This window comes from Trichomycterus rosablanca, chromosome 6 (assembly GCF_030014385.1).
Source record: "Trichomycterus rosablanca isolate fTriRos1 chromosome 6, fTriRos1.hap1, whole genome shotgun sequence".
Classification (NCBI taxonomy): domain Eukaryota; kingdom Metazoa; phylum Chordata; class Actinopteri; order Siluriformes; family Trichomycteridae; genus Trichomycterus; species Trichomycterus rosablanca.
Genome location: NC_085993.1, coordinates 51,848,414 through 51,864,715, shown reverse-complemented (window position 1 = coordinate 51,864,715; position 16,302 = coordinate 51,848,414). Strand labels below are relative to the sequence as shown.

The following is a 16,302-nucleotide window of genomic DNA, read 5'->3' as shown; positions in this document are numbered from 1 at the left end:
ATCCACCTATTAGACTCAACAGGCGTCCAAGGTCCCAGTTGAAGCCGCTCTGCAGTCCAAGGGTTCATAAATCCATCCATCAATTAAATCATTCATCAATTCATCCACCCATACATCCAGCCCTTTACTGATCAATAAATACATCCACCAATTCTTACTTAGATCCTTCTATGTGAATGATTTTACCCTTGTGTCCCAAAATTACCTTCAAAATTGTCCCTTTATTAACCCATCCATCCAAACATCCATCCATCAAGTCACTTGCTCATCCATTCATTCAACAACTGATCCAAACACACTTTTACTTATTCATCTACAAGATGAGCTGTCAAATAACGTAGACATGGGGTCTGTCTGAAAACCCAGCTCTCTCTACACAGACACATTTCCCATCATCCTACACTACCGAGAAGAGGGCGTGTCTAAATTCTCAGATCCCTCAAAATGCTCCTACTGAGGCGCCTTAATTCTGAGTGATGATCTGACTGAGTAACGAGGGAGCGTCCGACGTAAAGTAGAGCGTCTCAATAATCTGATTATAAGCTCCAGGTCTGATTAGAATTCTCTCTACTGAGGCAGCTGATCAGGTAGGTAGTAGGGAGCAGGGCCAGAACCAACTGAGGTCACTAGGTTCTCAGACAGACCCATGGACTCCACCAGACACAGGAAAACCCCCTGTGGTATCTGGTACCAAGACATTTACATTAACATTTTCAGCATTTAGCTGATGCTTTTAACCAAAGAGACTTACAGTATATATTATCTAAGAAATTGAGGGTTAAGGGCCTTGCCCAAGAGCCCAACAGTAGCAACCTGGCAGTGGTGGGGCTTGAACCAGTGACCTCTTGATTACTAGTCCAGTACCTTAACCACTAGGCTACAACTGCCTACACCTTCTGTACGGTGCGATGTGGCTCATCCTACAGTGTACCCTAGTGCCAAATCTATTCATTGGCACAACCAGTCTAACTTCTTCCGTCGCCCTGATTTCCAGTTGTGATGTCTGTGTGCCCATTGTGGGTGCTTTGAAAGGTGGGCAGGAGTAACCATGAGCACTCTGACCGGCCTGTAACTAAATCGATAGATCTTCTGTTGGCCTTCACAAGCTCTGGTATTAATGAACCTTGGCCGTTGGCGGTTTGTGGCTTGTCTCCCCATGGACCACTGTCTGTAGGTACTCAATACGGCTGCCACTTGCTATTTCACAGATACCTTAACCCAGTCTTTGGGCCATAACAATTTAACCCTTGACAAACCCTTTAACCCTTAACTACGAGTAACTATCATCAACCCAACATGTAATAGATCCCTGACCATGACAAGAACAGCTGTTATGAAACAGGCCCTGCCATGCACATACAGTACTTGGCAAAGGGGGGTGGTCCTTTCTATCCATTTAATATTCACTATAACCAGTGAGAAAAACCACTATAAAACATAATTCTATTTAATAATTAATTCTATCCACCATTCCATCCATTCTAATCCATGCACTTGTTCAGTCATTCATCCATTTTCTCATCCATACATCCTCCTAACTCATGCATTCTCTTATTAATCCATACTAATGCGTACTCCAATCCATCCCTATACTTACCAATGCCTCTAAGCAATCCATTCATTCCTCCAAGCATCCATGATATTCCTCCATTCATTCATTCATTTATTTATCAATCCAATCAATGTCTACTGTAAGTGTTCATCCTTACATCCATGCATTCTTTCATTCATTCATCCATCCATAAATTTTTTATTCATCGTCCACACCATCTTCACTACCAATCCTACATTCATCTAGTCAGCCAGCTAACCACCCACGTACCCAGTCATCCACAGATCCATCAGTCATGTAATGTAAGGAGCCTATAGATGCACAACCTTTACAACAAAACTTACATTATTTCCTATAAGTTTCTCAAGGAATCACATCTCAGTGTGCATCTCACCCCATTTTAAGCATGACATGGAATCTGTAATACATGCACCGTGCATGCAGTATATGACATGTAAGACAGGTGAATCTGCAGCTGCATGCACATCAACTCCAAATGCACAGCATGCATTACAATTTAGATTCACTCACACTGAAGCGTCGAGTAATCGTCCATCCGATTATTATCCCAAACCGATTTTATTCCGAGTGTAATCCAGATAATGTCAAGAGAGCTGGAGGATCACGGAGCATCACAGCCCATAAAGCACCAGTTACACCAGTGACACCAGTACCAGAGCCGCACTTTCTCCGCATCAGGCGCACGACAGCACTACAGCATCATCTCGCTTCTCATCATCCCTCCTGCAGCACTTCAACTAGACCCCAAATATTCCACATTAACACACACACACACCCGCGCGTTTATCGCTTTATTCTGACACACTCGAACCCTCTCCGTCCGTCTCTATCCATATTTCATCGATTTTTATCCGCACGAACCGAACCGAGCGCAGCGCAGCAGCGAGGTGAAGTCCTCCCCTCCACCTTCACCGTTACGCGCAGCAGCCGTACACGAGAGCCCGCCGTGTACCGGCAATATCCGACGCCGTCAAAAACTGACGCATTGGGTCGAACTGGGCTTGCGCGGAGAAACGCGCATGCGTAATGTAGACGTAGCAACTGGTTGAAAAAAAGTTAGCACTGACGAGAACGCTAGTAAGAATGAAACACGACATTAATGTTGAAACGATGTATAAAAATAGATAAATAAAAACATGTAGGAATTAAAATTTTGTTTTTTAACCATCACACAGTCCATGCAGCTGCTTTCAGTTCCTGTTTGTGTACTGTTTAATCTGTACAATGTGTACTATCATTGCTGTTTCATCAAGCTACTGAGGCCTACATTTCATTCGAGATAAATCAAGTATCTATCTGTCTGTCTATTTATCTATCTATCTGTCTCTGTCCGTTCATCCATCAATCTGTCTTTCCTACCTACCTATGTATCTGTCAAGCTATCTTGCCAGCCATCCAGTTTATCTGTCTGTCTGTCTGTCTATCTATCTATCTGCCTGTCTGTCTGTCTGTCTGTCCGTCTGTCTAGCCATCCATTCGTCTGTCTGTCTATATACCTACATACTTATGTATCTGTCTAGCCATTCATCCACCCATCCATCCGCCAGTCCGTCCGTCCATCCAACCATCTATCTATCTATCTATCTATCTATCTATCTATCTATCTATCTATCTATCTATCTATCTATCAATCTATCTATCTATCTATCTATCTATCTGTCTGTCTGTCTACCTGTCTGTCTGTCTAAACACCTACCCATGTATCTACCCATCTGTCAGTCAGTGTGCCTATCCATCCAACCATCCAGTATATCTATCTATCTATCTATCTATCTATCTATCTATCTATCTATCTATCTATCTATCTATCTATCTATCTGCCTGTCTGTCTGCCTGTCTATCTATCTGTCTGTATGTCTGTCCGTCTGTCTAGCCATCCATTCGTCTGTCTGTCTGTTTACCTACATACTTATGTATCTGTCAATCTGTCTAGCCATTCATCCACCCATCCATCCACCAGTCCGTCCGTCCATCCATCCAACCATCTATCTATCTATCTGTCTACCTGTCTGTCTGTCTGTCTGTCTGTCTAACTACCTACCTATGTATCTGTCAATCTATCCATCTGTCCAACCATCCAGTTTATCTATCAATCTATCTATCTGTCTGTCTCTCTATCTGTCTGTCTGTTTATCCATCCATCTATCTGTCTGTCTGTCTGTTTACCTACCTACTTATGTATCTGGCAATCTATCTATCCATTCATCCACCCATCCATCCACCACTTTGCATGTTCTCCCTGTGTCTCTGTGGGTTTCCTTCCTTAATACAAAGACGTGTACGTGAGGTGAACTGGAGTTACAAAATCATCCTTGATAGGGTTTAATATTGAACTTGAACTGATGAATCATGGGTTAACTGTAACTACCCGTCTTGTCATGGATGGAACCAAAGTGGAAAACAACATCTTCAAATCCTAATTAGTTCATGCACATACTGTAAATATAAATTTGGAAATTAAATCTCATTAAAGTTTAAAGTTAAATGTTAAAATTAAAGAGAGGGACCAGAATCTGTCATACAGATTAAAATAAATAAAATAAACTGTGGTGGCGGTTTATACTGAGCTTATAGTTAATGTTTCGAGACATGTTTCCTCTTCCTTGCATTTGCAGAGCATCATATTAAAAGTGCTAAATCTGCACAGCTAATAGGTTATTTTGGCAGCAAATGAACATTGGAATACTGAATGTAAGAAGTAGCCTGTGGGTGGCTGGCAGTTAATCCAGCCTCACTGCAAAAGCAGAGGAATTTATATATTTATTTTTTCCCGTTCGGTGCAAAATTCGCGTCTGTTTTAATTCGACACTGAAGCAGAAATGGGTTTTCGTTTACTGAGCAGCGTGAAGGAACAATATCTGGCTTATTGCATTTGTGCAGAGCAAACAATGCCCGATTCATCATTTGCATAGTTACATAATGATGCATTTTAATGCTTTTGCTTCTCTGCCACTTGAATGACTTTCTTTTGTCCATAAAACTTACAAATTTAAATGACTTCATTAGTTTATTGTGGGTTTTCTGAAAAAATAATAATGAAAACCCAGATTATTAGGCATTTTATTTGTTGTCAGTCATTGTGGTGGATTGCAGCTGATGTTTTGTGTCCATAAAATAAGGATAAGTTCAACTGGACCCATTGGAAAATTGGTCTGGACCCTGTGATGGACTGGCGACCTGTCCAGGGTGTTTCCTGCATGAATCAGACCCATCGCAACCCTGACCAGGATACAGCAGTGGTAAAACAGACAATAAATGAATGAATTATTGAAAAATCAGTCTGGATGGTCTGATTCTTTCCAAAAACCACCAAAACCAACACCAGCGTGAATATAATGCTGCTGAAACACCGTCACTCTGCAGTGGGCTAATCATGTGGCAATACCAAGCTCGCTCGACTGTAAACAGTGACACCTGTGTTCAACTTCTAATTCATGGCCAAACACAGGTGCGACACTAAACGCACAGTGAAATTCATGTTCGCAGTCCAGCGCCGCGCTCCATGCCCGCGGTCAGGTGACCTCCGGGCGCCGGGGCAGCCACTGCAGAGGCAGCAGTGTTGCTCTGATCTGCATTACAGGTTTCTATTCCCGCGAGAGCACTCGGCTGCCGCGGCTTTATTAAACATCGGCGTTATCCTCTCCGGCCCCGGATGGCTGGTTTAATGCTGAGATCAGGATCTTGGCACGGTACCCGAAGGCCGGGCATTACGGATGGATTTTTCAGACAAACCTTGGCAGCAGGTTCAGCTAAGTGAAGCGATCCCCAGGGGCCGATGGATTACTCCGGCCTAACTGACTCACACGACACTTCGGAACGCACCGTCGCCGTCTACGCTCGGTCGCCGGTGCAGGAAGGTGAACGCTAACGACGATCTGGAGCGTTAGGAACCGGGGCGTTGGCATTATCGTAGAGACGGAACTAATGACCGATCGAGTAATTGATTAATGTGTCAATAAGTGCTTCAATTAATCAGCCTCCCTCACCATGATATTTGTCCCAAGTGTAGTGAGGGCAAATTTCCATGTGCTGACTGGGGGCAGGGGCAGTGTGTCCACATTTAGAGCAAAACCCCATTTCCAAAAAGAAATGGGACACCTTCTATAAATGCACCTGAACTGAAATCTGTCATTTATTTAATCATTTCTTAATCCACCTTTATTTAACAGGCAGAGAAGTTCTGTGGGTTCGAATCCCAACTGGGCTCACAAATATAGATGATGTCACAAGTGCACCATGGGAATCGTAGTCTTCTGAAAGTCATACACACACACACACACACACACGCACACACCCAAGAAAATCCCCTCTACTGACTCCTACAGTCGTAACAACGACGTTACGTGAACATAGTCATTGTGGGGACACAAAGCGTCCTGACCTCAGCCCCACTCAACAGCTCTGGGATGAACCAGAACATCGACTGATCAATCAGCGCCCAGCCGTATACATACAAATGCTGTCATGTTTGACTGACAGGCACAAATTCCCACAGACACACTTCAAAGTCTTGATAGAAGCCTTGTTGATGTGGCCGTACTCAGAACGCTGCTAGGAGCTTAATGTACTCTGCACTTGTTGTACTCAATAACTGCACAAACACACACACACACACAGAAAGCACTTTTCATTGATCCTTGGTTATAAAGCCCGTTGTGGTGGATTATTAGATCAGATCTGAACGTTCACAGAGCTAAACGGAATGAATCCTGACACGACTATTAACTCTGCACTACAGGTGGAAGGCTGCACTACGTCACGGCTTCTCGACGCCCTCCTCGCCAAATCCTCGTTGGCACTCCTGTATTCTCTGAACCTGTGATGCCGGATGGGTTGATCTGGTTTTCTATCATGAGAAGCCAGAATTCTGGATCCCTTGTTCAGGGAGCTCAGTCAGTGCCGTGGTACAAATAAGATTTTTGATAGAACATATGAGGAATATTTAAAAATAGTTATAGAAATAATATAGGATACTATAAGACAATTTAAGATAATATAGGATAAGATAACATAATACAAAATAAGATATGATAAGATAATATAAGATAATATAAGATAATACAAGATAAAATAATATAATATAATATAATATAATTAATATATGATAAGATAAGATAATATAAGATAATAAAAGATAAGATAATATAAGATAATATAAGAAAGATAACATAATACAAGATAATATAATATAAGATAATACAAAATAATGTAATACAAGATAATATAATACAAAATAAGATAATATAATATAAGATAATATAATACAAGATAATATAATATAATATAATATAATATAATACAGGATAAGATAATATAATATAAGATAATACAAAATAAGATAATATAATACAAAATAATATAATATAATATAATATAATATAATATAATATAATACAAGTTAAGATAATATAATACAAAATAAGATTATATAATATAATATAAGATAAGATAAGATAATACAAGATAAGATAATATAATACAAAATAAGATAATATAACATAAGATAATACGAGATAAGATAATATAATATTATATAAGATAATATAAGATAATATAATATAAAATAATACAAGATAAGATAATATAAGATAATATAATATAAAATAATACAAGATAAGATAATATAAGATAATATAAGATAATATAATATAAGATAATACAAGATAATACAAGATAATATAAGATAAGATAATATAAGATAATATAAGATAATATAAGATAATATAAGATAAGATAATATAATATAAGATAATACAAGATAATATAAGATAATATAATATAAGATAATACAAGACAAGATTATATGAGATAAGGTAAGATAACATAATATTGTTTAAGTTAATATAAGATAAGACAAGATAATATGAGATAAGTTAAAATAATAAAAGTGAAGATAAAATGTCATTTAATAATTGTCTCTTTTACCAGCTCTTTATCCTGGTCAGGGTCGTGGTGGGTGCAATTCACCAGGTGAAAGTTAGGAAACACCCCAGACAGGTCGCCAGTCCATTACAGGGCAAACACACACACACACACACACACACACAATTAGGGCAATTTAGTATCTCCAGTTAACCTCCTGTCTTTGTACTGTGGAAGGAAACCGGAGCACCCGGAGGAAACCCACACGAACACAGTGAGAACATGCAAACTACACACATACGCCCAGCCCAGCATCAGGGAATCGAACCCAGAACCATGCAAGAGTGCTGCACAAGTGTAAATATGCAGTGCTTGGTTATTTATTGTTATTATTATTATTATATAACGAGCTGCTTCCATCTTTCCTAACGTTTCTCTTCAGGCTGTTAAAGCCGAGAGGGTTTATATGAAGATGATGCCAGTTATGTGTGTGTGTCTCCTGCAGAGCAGAGCTGCTTCATTTATATCAGTTACACCTGCCATGTTTGCATTGGTGGTTTTTTGTTTGAACCCCTGAATCAGAATATTTTAAAGCGTCTCATGTTGATGAAATAAGCGCCGGACCCCCTCCACGGCGCAGCCCGATATAGAAGAGCGGATGTGAAGGCACAGCCGCAGTGCTGGCTCTGATCTACGCTTACAGAACGCTGTAGAATTAACTCTACACGCCGAGCAGCATCAGGACCACAACACGACGTTCCAGCTCGGCTATGCTGCGGGCTTTCTGTTACCATGGTAACCGCATCCTCTGCCTCCATCTCTCTCTCACTCTCTCTCTCTCTCTCTCTGGATGCGAGTGCTGAGGAGAAAGCGCCCGCGGGGTTCAGGCGCTCGTCCCGCATCCTCGGGTCGACCCATGTGACGCTGGTAGGGGATGCCCAGCACGGTCAAGGTCAACTGAACTCCCTTAAACACACACACGAGCTGGATTCCGTTCCACAGGGTCACTACACGCTGGTCATGTGATCTCCCTAAGGTTCAAATCTCACTTATAACATCTTTCTCAGGAACTACTGGGGTGAGGAAATGAGGGAATGGGTTAAGGGCCTTGTCAAGAGGCCCAACAGTGAGGGTTTGAACCTTTAGAAACCATCTGATTAGCAGGTATTATTTAGGTGGTGGATTTTTAAAGTTTTTAAACACCTCACTGTCACTGCTGGACTGAGAATCGTCCACCAACCAAAAACATCCAGCCAACAGTGCCCTGTGGGCAGCGTCCTGTGACCACTGATGAAGGTCTAGAAGATGAGCGACTCAAACAGCAGCAATAGATGAGCGATCGTCTCTGACTTTACATCTACAAGGTGGACCGACTAGGTAGGAGTGTCTAATAGAATGGACGGTGAGTGGACACGGTATTTAAAAACTCCAGCAGCGCTGCTGTGTCTGATCCACTCATACAAGCACAACACACACTAACACACCACCACCATGTCAGTGTCACTGCAGTGCTGAGAATGATCCACCACCTAAATAATACCTGCTCTGTGGTGGTCCTGACCATTGAAGAACAGCATGAAAGGGGGCTAACAAAGCATGCAGAGAAAGAGATGGACTACAGTCAGTAATTGTAGAATTACTAAGTGGAGCTGATAAAATGGACAGTGAGTGTAGAAACAAGGAGGTGGTTTTAATGTTATGGCTGATCAGTGTATATCCTGTTTCAGCTCTGTGTTCTTCAACTGGGCAACATGATAAATCAGTCTAGTATTAAATAAAATTCCCATGATGCACTGCGTATGATCTTTGGACCCCTCGGTCTCTAAAGGTCAAAGACGGCAAAAGCGTGGGAGTCGTTTCTGGATGATATTTAAAAATAAAGAATAATGTGGTGTTTTCATGACTTTATATAAATGCTTTTTAAAGGTACGTACAGACTTTACGGTCTGGGAGACATTTACTCTGGTGATGAATTATTTGTTGATGAATGAAGGAATGAATGTAGCAGCAGCATGGTGCTTATAAATAAAATTAGATTATTATTATTATTATTATTATAAATGATGTACGCTGTTAATGCATTAGCATGCTGCTGCTACATGGAAACCCAAACGTTTGAGGCTCAGTCCCAATAGATTCAGACTCTTATTTAATGCAAACATCTGTGTCATTTCTCTAAAAAAAGAAATATAATATCTGTCACTAGCACACCAGCACTGGGATTCTGGACTGTCCGAGTTCGAAGCTCAGCTCCGCTACCGGTCGACTGGCCGCCCCTAGCAGGCCACTAGTCTTGGGTTTTTGCGCTTGACACTGCGCTCACACTTCACCAGTTTGCTGTTCGCTGACCTTCTCAAAGCTCCTCCAATGAGACGAACTGTTTGATACGAGGCGGTAAAAGTGACTCAGGTCGTACGAACAAAACTCACCGTGACTTATTGTAGTAAAACAGCGAGTGAGGAATGTGATTAGTGGAGGAACTTATGAGCAGTAATAATGAAGAGAAGTTTAGTGCTCCTGTCTCCTTCTTTTACTACATTAAACCACGTTAAGCTTTATTTTCAACCAGAAGCGTTTTAGACTCTGGGAGAAGCTGATTCTGATTCTCAGCATTTCTCAGAAGCTGGAGCTGTAACACAAGTTTAAAAGTGAAACAGGGAGGAATGTGGAGCTGTAACCCTGGATCTGAAAGCCTCGCAGGATGAACTCCATGTTCTATGTTCTGCTGGATTTAGAAGATTAATCTCTAGGCTCGTGTTTGAATCTGTTTATAATAGTTTGGACCTGCAGCAGGATGCGTCGAGCTCATTTACTCTAAACGATCGTTCTGTTCTCGTCTGCTAAAGAAAGAAAACATCCTCCAGCCTCACATCTAGGAGACGATACAGCGGTCTGTTCTGCATCCTTCAGTTAAATGAGAAGCGCCCGCTTTACATTAAAACGATAAAAACGACCGCGATGGCGACAGCTCGGTCTGAGGGCTCGTACCCACACGGAGGCCGCGAGTGGGTGTCGGGGAGGAAGAACAGGAGCAGCTAGAGGAGCCGGCGCCGCACCGCCTACCGCGCTCTCTCTTCGGGGACTCCGGGATCGTTCTCCTCTCGCAGCGTAGCGTGCGGCCCGTCTGTCGTCGTTGCCGTGGCAACAAGGCCCGGCGAAACACGGAGGGCCGCAGACGGAGACGTTCCGGTCTGAGCCGTCAGCGTGAGTCAAGCGGCTTCTCCGGCGGTTCGGGCCGTGATTACCATAATTCTGACCACGGAAAGGAATCCTCTGGTTAATCTGGTTCTGTCCTTCTATAGCAGTAATGCTAAACATGTCATATATATTATTTATAAATATAAGGAGTAGAGGTGCACCTTAAAGCACTGAGCTTCAATCCCAACAAAAACAAGAACTGAATGATTTTTGGTGGCCACATAAAAGTAAAACATACACAACCACGGGGTCACAGACTCTTTTATAATGAAAGAAATAAAAATATAACAGAGCTCCTGATTACTAATAATTCCACTTCCTGTTTATCTAAGTGATTAATGATCTACCGTCCACAGTGGCGTGTACTCTTCTTCTTAAGACTTCTTTAAGTTAAACATATCCACTTCCCTCTGAACTCAGCGCACCTGAAATCTGCGTTCGGCATCAAGTTTTCGTTCCTGCGGAGCCGCCGCGTTTATCCACAAACTGGAGAACGTTAATGTAGGTGTGACGTCGGGGGGAAGAAGACGGGGAGAGCTTTAGATCTGGTTTATGTCAGAGCGCCACCCAGAGGTCAAACGGTTCAAGCAGTTTTTTAAAAACCTGATTAACAGCTGGACGGGTTTGATTTTATTTCTAAAACACCTCACGAGCCGTTCAAAAAATGGTTGGGGACGTCTCTGCTCTAACGGCATCCATCCATCTCGTGGCTGGCCGTCCTCTTCCTCATTTACCTTCAACTCTAACAAGCGTGATTGTCTTAGCATTTTCCAATGAACTGGTTCTTCTCATATGTGTCCAAAATAAAAGAGCTTCGGTTCAGTCAGCTGGGGTTCCAGCGAGAGGTTAGGTCATCAGCACCAAAGCACAAAGGCATCCCTATTCGTCCTCCTCCCATTTCACGTCGACCCGAGTGCCCAGTAAACAGTACGTAGTGTTATTTATTCTTTATTTTCCGATATTCTGTCCCCTGTCTCCTGCCTTGTTGTTCTGTACCTGATTAGACTCACTTGTACCTCGTTTCACCTGATTATCCTGTGTTATTAAAGTTTATGCACACAGGTGGTGTCGTCCATCAAGTTATGGGAAAATAATCATTCTAACTTTTACTATTATTTCTAAATATTACAAAGAGCCACATCATCATAACTTTAAAGTGTAATAATATAATCCCTATTATTTTCAGTGATGTCTGCGACACTCATCCGGCATCCCCCTGGCACATCAAACCCCACCAGCCGCCAGCCAACAAAAAGGCCCAAGAAAAGAAGACAGAAGGTAAAACAACAGACGTAGCATCACGTCATGAATGAATACTTTATCTGGTGCATAGTAATAGTTAGTGTTAGATGCTCAAAGCAAAGTTACTAGCTTGCTAGATAATGTAGCTACCCAGATAGCCACGTATTTCACCGTAAGAACAACGCTGGTCTGTGATTGGCTGCACTTTCACACAAAATCTTCACACAAATAAGTTCAAATCAAAGTAAAGTCCTCAAATTGTACGAACATTAATGATGCACCGTCGTAGTTACTGTGATTCGTGTTGAGATTCGCCGTTCCGACGTCCTACAGTCAAGACTCGAATCGGCACTAATCCTGACTCCCAAAATGACTCACAAATTGATTCGTGATTCGTGATTCATTGATTCTACTGCAGGTTTTTCTTCTGAACGAGAGCACGAACGAGATTCTTGGACCCAAAAATGATTGTAAGTGGCGATTATGAGCTTAACTCAGGAACAACAAATTTCTATATTATTTATACTGTATTAATGTTATATTTATAATTCACTTCGAGTCACGTGTTTCTTTAATACTGCTTTTACACCGTTTAATACTGATTTTATTAATAAAATAAAGAAAAGCTCTGCAATGTGTGTGTGAGAGTGTAAAAACATGATGATTGATGAATGAATGATGTAAGGGGCACGAGCCGAACTCCCACCCGGGGCACCACGCTGGTCAGGGCCGCTCTGTGTGCACGTCATTTTTCTGTCCTATATTTCAGATGTTCTTGCTCTGTGTGTTATTGAGCTTAGTTAGTGGTTATTTTTTACACCCTCGATAAGCTCTACAGAGAAATAATTCTTCGGCTCATTTCCGTACATCAGCTGTGGGGTAAAACTGCAGAACAGACCGGATCTGTAGGACAAACGAGTCTGAGATGAGGAAACATTAACGGGGCTCGTGAAGGGGCGCCGGCTGGCATCACTGAAATGTCACAACAGTCACGGCTCGTAGAGTCGGCACAATGTCAGAGCGGGAATTTAATTCAGGAAGAGAAATGATCCAGTTCCTCTAGAGTTCCTTCAGATCCCTGAAAACAAAGGCCAGAGAAAGAGAATCTACTGTTGAATCAAATGAGTCAATTCAGGGAATCGATTCGAGGAAAAGTATCAATTAAATTAGGAATGGCTGCTGTAATGCAGAAACGAGCAGGTCAGCCAATCGGCTACTCCATCCACCAAAGTCCCAGTGCTTCTCTCCTAATGCTAAGCTAGACAAAGATGAGAGAAAGAGAATCTACTGCTGAATCATAAGGAGTCGATTCAGGGAATTGGTTCAGGGAAAAGAATCAGAACGAGTAAGTCAGCCAACCAGCTACTCAATCCACCAGTCACCTGATGCACAGCCAAAGCCCCAGTGCTTCTCTCCCAATGCTAAGCTAGAACAAAAGAATCAACTTTTAAATCAAAGGGAGTCAATTCAGGTACTCAATTTAGGGAAAAGAATCATTCATACAGGAATGGCTGCTGTAATGCAGGAACGAGCGGGTCAGGCAACCAGCTACTCCATCCACCTGACGCACAGCCAAGGTCCCAGTGCTTCTCTCCCAATTCTAAGCTAGAGAAAGAGAATCTGCTGTTGAATCAAAAGGAGTTGATTCAGGGAGTTGATTCTGGGAAAGTATATATTATTATATTAGAAATGGCTGCTGTAATGCAGGAACGAGCGGGTCAGCCAGCCAGCTACTCAATCCACCAGTAACTTCACATGCAGTCAAAGTCCCAGTGCTTCACTCCTAATGCTAAGCTAGACAAAGATGAGAGAAAGAGAATCTACTGTGTCAAATCAATAGAAGTCGATTCAGAGAGTCGATTCAGGGAATCGATTCGGGGAAAAGTATCAATCATATTAGGAATGGCTGCTGTAATGCAGGAACGAGCGGATCAGCCGACCAGCTACTCGATCCACCAGTCACCTGACGCACAGCCAAAGTCCCAGTGCTTCTCTCCCAATGCTAAGCTAGACAAAGGCAAGAGAAAGAGAATCTACCGTGTCAAATCAGTAGAAGTCGATTCAGTGAATCGGTTCAGGTAAAAGAATCAGTCGTATTAGGAATGGCTGCTGTAATGCAGGAATGAGCGGGTCAGCCAACCAGCTACTCGATCCACCAGTCACCTGACGCACAGCCAGAGAGAAACAGAATCTACTGTTGGATCAATAGGAGTCGATTCAGGGAATCGATTAGTGGAAACGAATCAGTCGTATTAGGAATGGCTGCTGTAATGCAGGAATGAGCGGGTCAGCCAACCAGCTACTCCATCCACCAGTCACCTGACGCACATCGAGAGAAATAGAGAATCTACTGTTGAATCAAAGGGAGTCGATTCAGGGAATCGATTCGAGTAAAATAATCAGTCATATTAGAAAGCCTGGCGCTTTGCACTTTGCATTCGCTCTAATGATTCACACCTCCATCAAGCGGGTAAATGAAGCGCTGGCACGATTAGCGGCTCCGTTCGCGGCGCTGTCAGCTCACGTACACGTATTACAGCGCACGACGCGACCAGACACCCGTCTGCACCGGACCCTGTCATCATTTCCCAGACGCCAGTGGCCGTGGAGGCGATGAGCGCATTTTGGAGCGCATTTTGTCGCTCCTGTTTGTCACCGAGCCGTGTAAACGCCACCCTCACCCCCCTCTCCTCCCCCAGGCCCGAGGAGAAGGTGCTAATGAGAACACCTGGTCTAAAAGCCGAGAGCGAGAAGTGTTCCCGAGACCGTCCGTTACCGCCGATCTGTTCTGACGGAGAGTCAAATGAACCAACCGACCACGTGGGCTGGGTTTTTTTAGGGAGGGGAGGTAAATGGCGCAGACACTGCCTTGGTGAACAGTAATGTAGTCGTGCTATAAATCAAACGTGTCAAACTGCAGGCCCGGAAGCCACATCCGACCCGAGGTACTATCATATAGGCCACACAGTGTTGATACTACAAGTCCCAGAATGCACTGCAACAGTGAGCATGCCAACACAGTATTATTTAAGCTGACTTTAGGGGTGAGACCTGCGATTTACCAAAAAAAAAGAAAGAAGGACAGAAGTTCATAATCAAGTTATATGATCCAGACACGACCGCTCTTCCACCTCAGTGAGTCCAATTCATAAAGTTCACTTCAGTTTTACAACGCTGGGTCAGTTCAGCACATAAAATCCTACACACACACACACACACACACACTCAGCACTACAGTGTAATACAGGAAATCGATCGACGTTTGGCCTTCTTCTCAACTTAAATACACCGGGCGTACTAAAACCGGACTCATACTGACCGCGGGGAGCGATACCAGCACGCCAGGCACAATCCCCGTTTTACAATCCCGGTACTCACCGAGAAACGAGACGGGACGGCCTGGGTAACGTTGGTGAGCCCGCGCTCAGACGCCGAGACCGGGCGGAGCCGTCAGACCCTCTGAAGCAGATTATTACTGGTGGGGCGGGGTCGCCGTCCAGCTCCGTTCTTCGTTTTGGCTCTGGTTGAACTGCCGCATCTTTAGCCTCCGGTACAAATCCACTAGGTGCTGATCCGATTTCCCGTTAGATCATCCATGCCTCCCGATCTCAGTCCTGACACGATAAGTAAAGGAGGTCCACACCCGAATCCACACGGGCCTGAAACACACACACACATGGACGACAGGCATTTTAATTTGCATTATTCACACTGTACCAACAACTGTACCACACAACAGCGGGGGCACTAAACCAGACTCAAAATCTACACCAATATTATCATTTACATACCATCCACCATTCTATATTTATACACTATAATCTATCAATCTGTCTGTCTACCTGTCTGTCTATCTATCTATCTGTCTGCCTGTCTGTCTGTCTGTCTGTCTGTCTATCTATCTATCTATCTACCTGTCTGTCTGTCTATCTTTCTATCTGTCTGTCTGTCTGTCTGTGTCTATCTATCTATCTATCTATCTATCTATCTATCTATCTATCTATCTATCTATCTATCTATCTATCTATCTATCTATCTGTCTATCTGTCTGTCCGGTTCCCTAAAAAGTACCAAGGTTCGAAGGAACCCGAACAGAACCGCTTTAAGAGTTCTTTTGGTCTGTTTTTCCTTTCTTAAATATATACTGTATATATAAATACCTTGTTTTATATAATTATATATATAACTGTCTTTTTAATGTTTTGGTGATACTGTAACTCCTGCACCACTCATGCTAATAAAGCTCCTCCAGTTGAATTGAAATGACTCCCGGTGAGACGGATCCCTGTAGAAAATCCCACAGAGATGCAGCTATTTGAAGATTCGTCCTCAAAAACCCGGATCTGAAGCCTGGAGCAGGAGCTTTTTTTATTTTCTTTAGTTTAGAGGATTTAAAGACTTCGCAAAGAGCTGACGTTTCAATCTTG

The 16,302-nt window shown here is 42.7% G+C and overlaps 1 protein-coding gene across 5 annotated transcripts in view; it reads right to left on the bottom strand.

Annotated features, from left to right (window-relative positions):
- The window catches only part of lrrc7 (leucine rich repeat containing 7), a 102,965-nt gene extending 87,621 nt beyond the window's left edge, over positions 1-15,344 (bottom strand). For 4 of the 5 annotated variants that reach the window (XM_062998048.1, XM_062998045.1, XM_062998044.1 and 1 more), the window contains exon 1: positions 2,084-2,529. In XM_062998048.1, coding sequence (XP_062854118.1) covers positions 2,084-2,108 — 25 coding nt within the window. In that variant the 5' untranslated portion in view covers positions 2,109-2,529. Of the gene's footprint in view, positions 1-2,083; positions 2,530-15,253 lie in introns of those variants that run through there. The other variant, XM_062998046.1, reaches the window with a different exon arrangement.
- Positions 15,345-16,302: the final 958 nt, after the last annotated feature.